This window comes from Monoraphidium neglectum (genome assembly GCF_000611645.1).
Source record: "Monoraphidium neglectum strain SAG 48.87 unplaced genomic scaffold scaffold00019, whole genome shotgun sequence".
Taxonomy (NCBI): domain Eukaryota; kingdom Viridiplantae; phylum Chlorophyta; class Chlorophyceae; order Sphaeropleales; family Selenastraceae; genus Monoraphidium; species Monoraphidium neglectum.
The window spans coordinates 1,024-9,055 of record NW_014013608.1 but is presented as its reverse complement, the minus strand read 5'-3'; the positions used below and the strand labels follow the sequence as shown (position 1 = coordinate 9,055).

The 8,032-nt window shown below is 65.3% G+C and overlaps 2 protein-coding genes across 2 annotated transcripts in view; one reads left to right on the top strand and one right to left on the bottom strand.

The window, feature by feature from the left end:
- The window catches only part of MNEG_0267 (hypothetical protein), a gene marked incomplete at both ends in the record, with an annotated part of 5,700 nt that extends 1,582 nt beyond the window's left edge, over nt 1–4,118 (bottom strand). Inside the window, 7 exons of the mRNA XM_014051240.1 lie at nt 353–547; nt 841–909; nt 1,181–1,306; nt 1,785–2,000; nt 2,300–2,440; nt 2,915–3,257; nt 3,874–4,118. Of these exons, the coding sequence (XP_013906694.1) occupies nt 353–547; nt 841–909; nt 1,181–1,306; nt 1,785–2,000; nt 2,300–2,440; nt 2,915–3,257; nt 3,874–4,118 (1,335 nt within the window). The remainder of the gene's footprint in view (nt 1–352; nt 548–840; nt 910–1,180; nt 1,307–1,784; nt 2,001–2,299; nt 2,441–2,914; nt 3,258–3,873) is intronic.
- Nucleotides 4,119–6,005: 1,887 nt separating this feature from the next.
- MNEG_0266 (hypothetical protein) lies at nt 6,006–6,491 on the top strand (the record flags this gene model as incomplete). Its single annotated transcript, XM_014051239.1, has 1 exon — nt 6,006–6,491. A coding segment is annotated over one exon (486 nt), but the record flags the coding sequence as incomplete, so codon positions are not given.
- Between the last annotated feature and the right edge of the window lie 1,541 nt (nt 6,492–8,032).

The window sequence follows — 8,032 nt, the reverse complement described above, 5'->3', positions numbered from 1 at the left end:
GATGTGGGGAGGGCGGCGGGGGGTGTGAGGGGCGGAGGGCATGGGGAGCGCGGCGTAGGGCGCCCTGGGGTGTTGGTTTCACACAAAGGACTGCAAAGATGCCCAACGACCCTCTAATGGCATGACGCCTGCCCTGCCCTGGAAGCTTCCGCCCCCTCAACTTTCACAAGCATCGACATGCACTAACACCAGGACACGCACACACAACGTACGGAGCACACACACCCACAAGCACATATTCACATGAACTTTACTATTTCCCTCCTTTCCTGTGCTTAACTTGCAATTTCACTCACACATACATAAATGCACACACACAACACGCAAACACACACAAACACACCACCCCCACCTCCGTCGTCGCCAGTAGGTGATAGGGCGAGTCCTTGTTCAGCAGCAGCGTGGGCCACGTGTTATCCCCCACCACAGTGGTGATGCCCGCCGCTGCGATCGCGGCCAGGGCATCGCCGTTAAAGAGGCCGCTGATGGCCGGGGTCACCATGCTGGTAGAGCTGAAGGAGGGGCGGCTGGACAGGCCCAGGTACATCTGTCGTGCAGCGGATTTGGAGGGGATGCAGCCGCGGGGTGACATCAGGGGGTTTTAGGGGGTGGACACGGAGTCAGTAATTGCTGAAGCATTGTTGCCCACGTCGATTAAACAGGGGCAGAAGAGCCCGCGTCCTGAGACGCACACGGCGTCGAAGCGCAAGGCGACAATCACACAGCAGCAAGCAAGAAAGCAGCAAACTAAGAGGTCACCAGTCAGCCGATCACGCAACAATATAGCCCGTACTAACACACGGAACCAAACAAAACCAGCACTGCCCCACCGCTACCCACATCTGATGCCATCTTGAGGTTCAGGTCCAGCTGGATCTTCATCGTATCGTAGGTCACGTTGTCCAGCATCTGGGTAGCATTGGAAGGTTCATGGGTCGTTTGGGGTTTAGAGTTCGGGTGCGGCAACGGGCGGCGACGGGGGTGGTGACGCTTGCACGCGGCAGCTTGGGTGGTTGGCTTGTTGGTGAGCATGTTGCCAAGGTCAAGCCGTTCGGTGGGCGAGCCAATGGAACAAGGCATCTGCAGGGTGGGCTTGGCGGTCCCGCGGCGTGCTGCTGAGGAGTCGACCCCCTCGACTTCCCGCTGGGAACTTTATTTTCTCCATGATGGGAGCGCCCACCTGGTGGCTGAAGGTGTGGGAGGCCCAAAAGAACGAGTCCGTCAGCTGCTTGTTCGTCTTCACAGTCTTGTACAGGTCATCATAATTAGTAAAGGTGAAGTCGTTCCAGCTGGCCACGCTCGGGGGCTGGGGTTGCATGTGATGGGAGGGATCACCGGGACGGGAGGAAAACGGGGGGCGCTGTCAATGGATCACGTGTGTGGGGTGTTCCAAGGCGCCGGACGGCGTTGAAGGGGGGGTGAAGGCGTAGCCCCGTGGCTTGGCAGGGTCGAGTTGGCAGCTGTGCAGGATGCTCCCCGCAGGGGGAGGGCGTGCAGGCTCAGCCGGGGAGGCGTTTGGAGCCGCGCGGCAGTCAGGGAGGATGCATGCCCCTAGCCTCACACAGCTGGGGCTCCCGCCCCGCCGAACCGCGCTCGGCCCCGCGAGCTGGCTCCCTCATCCCCTCTCGACCCCCCTTCCTGTGCACAATCCAGCGCCACGCCCCACTGGCCGTCCCCTGAGAAAGCCCATAGGGACGTACCCCACCCCCGCGCCGCCACGCACGCACCCGCCAGCAATCCTAAACCCTAAACCCTCAACCTTGGAAGCCCCAAAACCGACTCACCGGGACGTACTCCGCGCCCGGGCTGCCGCGCACCCTCTTCCAGTCCTTGGTGCACGACCTGCAAAACCAGTTGGCGTCCACAGGGCACGCGGCCATGAGGCCGCCCCAGCAGTTGCAGCCCAGCTGGCGATATAGGTCTGTCTCAAAGCAGGCGGGGACGTTCTGGACGGTGTCTGGGCTCTCGACTTGAGCGAGGACGCCGTTGCCGTTGAACATCTGGATGTGGGGTTGTGGGTGTGCTCAGTGTGTGTGTGTGTGTGTGTGTGTGTGTGTGTGTGTGTGTGAGAGGGAGAGAGAGGTCGGGATGGGAGGGAAGAGTGCAAAGGAGGTTGCGTGAAGCAGGCCGAAGGATGGCGTGAGGCAGCAGGGGCGCTTAGCCGCGCCTCGCTTCCCATCCGGGGTCCAAAGAGGACGCGTGAGCCCTTCCCGCAGCCTCAGCTGGACGAGCGCCGCTGGCGCCTCTCGAAGACCCCCAAACCGGCACAACCGCCAGATCCGGCGCCTTCTCAACCCACCATATCCAGCCGGATGTTGCTGCCGGGGGGCAGCTTTGCATTCATCGAGTTCTGCCAGGCCGCCGTGGTCTGGAGGTCGGCGGGGGTGCAGCGGTACTTGCCGCCAATCAGGTTGTTCGTAGACAGGAAGACGTCGTCAATCTGTGAGCAAGAGGAGTGACAAGCATAAATTGACGATCGACTATAGAATGCAGCGCGCTGCAGGGGTTTGTTGCGGGTTCGGGCCGCAGAGCGGCGTTGGGTGTTGGGGCTGCAAGGGCGGTCCTTGGAGCGGTCGTCGGTCACAATGTGCTTCGCCGGTCGCAGCGGGCCCCAAAAGGGCTGCGAATGCTGGCTTCCGGACCCGTCGGATCTGTCCTGCGGCTGCATGATGTCGAAGGGCCCAGCACCAGAAAGCACCAGAGCCATGCAACGTTCTTGCTGGCCCCCCATGCAGAATCCCAAGCCCGCACAGACAACCCATAGCCGATCCCGCAGCCCCGCTTTCAAGGCTCGCCGCGTCGGCGGCGCCCGCCCCCGCCGCCAGCCTGTGACCACCCGCCGCTTTCACCCGCGGCGCCCGCTTGGTTTCACCACAACTAGGCGTCCAGACGACACCACGCCCCGCCCACGCACCTGCAGCGATAGGATCGTCCGCCGCTGCCCCGGGATGACGTTTCTTAGTGCCCACGCCAGCCCCAAGTGCCCCAGCACCATGCAGGACGCCGCCTCCGCGCTGCAGTCGACGGTGAACGCGAGCGCCTGCCGCCCGTCGCCGTGGTTGACCAGCATTCCGTTGACCAGCGTCCCGGGCGCGGCCGCGGCGGCCGCGCCCGCGGCGGCCTTGCGGGGGAGGGCGGCTGCCTTTGGCGGCTCCCGCAGCGCGGCGGTCACAGTGCAGGGGCCGCAGAGGCGCGTGGCCGCGTCCTGCGGCTTGCTGCAGCACTTGCCGGTCGCGGTGCCGTCGATGGCTGGGCACCTAGAGGGGGCGCGGCCGGATGCGGGGGGCGCGGGCGGCGTCGGGGCGCGAGAAGAAAAGAACGTGTTTGCAGAGCCTCCAGCTTGCTGCCAGAGCGCGCGTGGCGCCCCCGCGAGTGCTCTTGACAGCTCTCTGCCTTGCGTGATGAAAAAACGGCGTCTGCTGCGACGGCTGATCCAGCCAACTACACCCCCAGATCGCCTCGAAAAAACACTCCTCGTGCAAGCCTGCTGGCCGCCCGCCGCTGCTGCAGCTGCCCGGCAACCCCTCCCCCTCCCCTTCTCTCGTTGCCTGCAGCAACATGCGCCCGCCCTCATCCAGACCACACAACCTTGACCCCCAGACGCGCCAGACCTTCTTTGCACGCGCGCCACACCCAGCAGCCTCAAGGCCCCAACAACCAACCCCAAAAAACCCATCCGCCCCTGCTGATCGCCCAGCTTTGCAAATTGTATCTCCCGTGTCCCCCCTGCTAGCAACATCATCAACCCCATTTGAAAACCAGGGGAGTTTGTTGTCCCTTTGCCGCAGGGGCCCTTTCCCCCGTGCTGCAGGCTAAGCATGGCGTTAAGTCAACCAATGTAAGGTGACGTGATGTATTGCCACTCCCGCCCACCTTTGTATCCCCGAGAAACCGAGCACCGCGTCCGCCTTGACGCCGCTGACGCCAAAAGGCGTCGACGTCGTGAACCGCATCGCCTCCGACCCGTCCCCCCGCGAGCACGGCGCAGCCGTCATGCCGACGGCCGCGGGGTCGGTCGCGAATTTGAGAGCGCGCGCCCCAGATCGCTTCTGGAAGTCCCGCAGCTCCGCGGCCTGCGCCTTGGACAGGAGGCCGCCGCTTTCCAGGTCGGGGTGCATTATGAGGGCGCTGAATTTGGCTGAGGTGCCGTAGGCGTCCCAGAGCTGCGATCTAAGGTCTGCCGCGGCTGCCGGCAGGGCGTCGGTGGTGATCGTGGTGTAGGGCACGCCATAGCCTGTTCAAGGTGGGGGAGTTTGGTGGAAGAGGTGTGGGGAGGGGAGGGGCCCTGGGGTTTGGGCCGGCCGGGGGTTTGGGCCGGCCGAGGGAAGGCGTCGGGAGCCGGCCGGGGCGCCACACACACTTGTCGCTCGCATCGCCGGCGGGCGGTGCGCGCGGCGAGGGGGAACGTGGGAGCGTGCGGGCGTCGCACCGTCCAGTATGTTGTTCAGGAAGCTTGTGGCCCATACAGTGTGCTCCGTAGTGGTTAGGAGCAGCACGCGGTGGGCCAGAGTGAGGTCCGAACTCTGTGCAGAGACTCCCGACGCCAGCAGCGCCACTAGAAAGAAACAAGCTACATCTATTCTACGGGCCATTGCCCCCGACGTTCGTCCCCCTCGGGACCCCTTCGGAGTCTTGCTGTTCTTCGAGCTGTGTGATTTGCCGAAGAGCTGTGCAAAAGGTCGCGTATCGTTCAAATACAAGTACATTCTTGTCCTCACTGGTCACGGCGTGCCTGTGTGCGTGGGCTGCATTCGCGCAGCCATCTTGACTGGAAATGCAGCAGCAGCGAACTTCCCGGCGCGCACGCAATCGTCACAGGAAGCGGAAGCCGCGCGCGGCACGGCATCTGGGTGGGCGGTGATTCTTGCTCCAAGCCAAATATTAGATATGGTTTGCTATAATGACCTGGACATCGTGTGCAAGACCGCACGGGGCCGTTGGTCGATGCCACAGATGGGAGTTGCTCCCCTCCCCGCCCTTGGCGCGAGGTGCAACCCTCTTGCGATGAGATCCACAATCCACGGCCTGGCCACTCCCTTGTCCCTGGTAGTCGAGGAGGAGGGAGCGCAGGCCGGCATCGTGGGGAACCGTCGACTGCGGTGGCCGCTGCGCCGCTGGCTGGCTTGCTGGTGAGGTCGCTGCGCAGAGGTTGCGCGACGGCCGCTGCCAGAAGGGGCGTGGCAAGGGAGAGGTGCGTGACGAGTGGGGCTTGCTGCTGGTGAATGGGGATTGGAATGGGGCGAGTAGGTTCCAGGGGGGGGCTGCACTGGAGCCTGTGTCCAGGTTGCCCAGCGCTTGCCAGGTGCGCAGCGGGGTGGAGACAGACAATGACTAACGGTATACACACGGTTGTTTTGTGTGGCTGTTGTGGTGTTTCGCACCACTTGAATATCAGATAACACGTCAATTGTCGGTGTGGAAGCAATGAACGATGGCCTTCAAACCATCCTGGTGTTCACTTCACTGCCGCTTGCCGTCTGGGCGCTCACATGGGTGCACGTGCTCTCACGTGGGCCGATTGTGTTTGGGGCGTGGGCTTTTTCGTGTCTTGATGTGGAACGGTGCAAGTGCAAAAGACGTGATATTTTTATGCTTGTCAGCTCCCCAAAGACTCCCATGTGCAAATATCGCACGCAACTGGCAATCAATCAGTATCCCTCCCTTGTCCTTTTGTCCATGGAGGAGCCTGCAACGACTCAGCGCCTGCTGTGCCAGCAAGTGGAGGTCGTGAGGGCGAAATTCACGGCAAATTGTGAATTTCAAGTATCTTCATGCAACATTTCAGGCCTGTAGCCCCCCTGATCGGAAAGGATAGTACCGTACGCGCCATCCCCCGCGATCTCGCCTGAGTACGCTCGGCTGAAAAACAGGAACAAAATCCAAGTTATTGCCAATGAAGCCTACTTACACCTTGTTTTGTTGACGGTCCGCGCATCGGAGCCTGGCTATGGTATCCCCCATCCCTGCAGCCGATTGGCAGCGTTCCAATGTCGCTTAAATTCCCAATGCTCAAAGATGATCCCGTATTGCCCGAGGGTGCCCAGCTGCAGCTCCGCGCAAGGGGCGCCACGCTGACCGCCACGCCCCCCAGCGCAACGCCAGCGGGCAGCAGCGGCAGCCCACCCTCCAGGCCACAGGGGAAACCGCCAGGCCCATCAAGCAGCGCCAGCCCGGAGCCGCGCACCGCGGGCCTGGCGGCGCCTCCCACGCATGGGGACGCCCCGCAGCTTCTCCCAGGCTGGCAAGTCCAGGTCCCTTCAGGACGGCCGCAGCTGGAACACCAGCGGGGAGAGCAACAGCAGCAGCAGCAGCAGCAGCAGCAGGCGGCCGGCGCCGCGGACACCACGCCGGTCGCCCGCAAGCGGCCCCGCAAGCCGGCCCGCACCGCCTCCACATCCGGGATAGAGCTCCTCCCGCCAATGCCCGCCGCGCCGCCGCCGCCGCCGCCGGGCCCATCCCCAGGCCTGCCACCCCGCAAGCGCCGGAAGATGGTGAGGGGTTTGCGTGCAAGCGAGTGCGCACGGCGGGCCGGGGCGGGGCGGGCGCCGCTGCCGCTGCAACCCCCGCGTCAAGCGGGGAAGCTGCCACGCGTCTGCGGGCCGACATGGCCGTCACGCGTCCGTGCGTTCGCGCGTGCGCTCGCTGAAGACGCGCCACCTCTCTGCTCACACAGGCCCGTGGCGCGGCGGCCCGAGGCCGCTACGCGGCGCTCAAGGGATCTGAGGTGCGCGGCGGCGGCCCGCCCCTCTCCGCGGGGAGGCGGCAGCCCGCCCCGCGGAGAGGGCGCGCCCCGGGGCCAAGGCCGGACCAGCGCCCAGCACAAGCGCACGCGCCATCCGCCGCCCGGGCGTGGGGGCTGGCGCGGCCTTGTCGCCAGCGGGTGTGCGGGAGTCGCGCCAGACTCCTGTTTCAGGGGGACGCGACGCGTGCGCCGCGGCCACCCGCAGCGACCCAAATGCCCGGGCGCATTACGTCATCCCTGCTAAGCACCGACGCGCGTGTCACCCGGCCACCCCCAGGTCCTCATCCCTGGCAGCGTTTTCTTCGAGCGTGATGAGTCAGCGGGTGACGTCCTCTTCCCGGCCACGGTGGTCGGGCGCGACGGCAGCCGCGCCGGGTGCCTCACAGTGCGATTCAAGGTGAGGCGCCGCGCGTGCTCGCGCCTGCCGCAGCGCAGATTGTTGGGGGCACAACACTCCAGCCAAATGGCTCCGACACATTGTTCGTGACAACATCCCTTGGCGCGACTGATCCTGTGGTTGCTCAACGTCCCCTTTTCTGTGGCTGACCTGTCCACAGCACTGGAGGGAGCGGTTCTTCTTCCCACTCGAACAAATCGAGGAATGGATCTCAGATCACGCCGATGCGGCCCGATCGCGCGTCCGAGACTTTGCCTCTTGGCCCGCCAACGCGGGCAGCCGCCACCGGCTCTCCCGCGGGGTTGGGCAGGGCGGCGTGCGGCCGCCTGGCGGCGGGGAGTTGGGCGGCGCAGGATGGGGACGCGGCATCAGCGGCGGCGGCGGCGGAGGAGGAGGAGAAAAGTATGGGGTATTGAGTGACGACACCAACAGAGCCGACACGACTGATAGGGAGGGGATGGGGACGACGGCGGACCCCGACGAAGGGTTTGAGGATTCCGAGGATGTGGAGCAGGGCGAGGGAGAGGAAGAGGGCGGCAGCAGCGGCGGCGCGCGGGGGGACGGCGGGCGGGGCCGCCGCGCGGCGGCGGGCGCGGGCGTGGAGGGGGCGGCCGCGTCGCGGCGCAAGAGCGCGTCGCGGTCGCCGCCGTTGCAGCAGCAGCAGCAGCAGCAGCAGCAGCAGCAGCAGCAGCAGCAGCAGCAGTTGCGGTGGCGGGTGCAGCAGGAAGACACCCTCTGCGTTGTGAGGGGGCAGCGGGCGCAAGCGTGGGAGGCGCACGTGCTGCAACTGCTCGCTGACTGGCGCCGCCGCCGCGCCGCCGCGCGGGCCGCCGCTCCCCGGGGCGCCGGCGCCGCGGGGGAGGGCAGGGGCGGGCACGCGGGCGCGGCGGGGG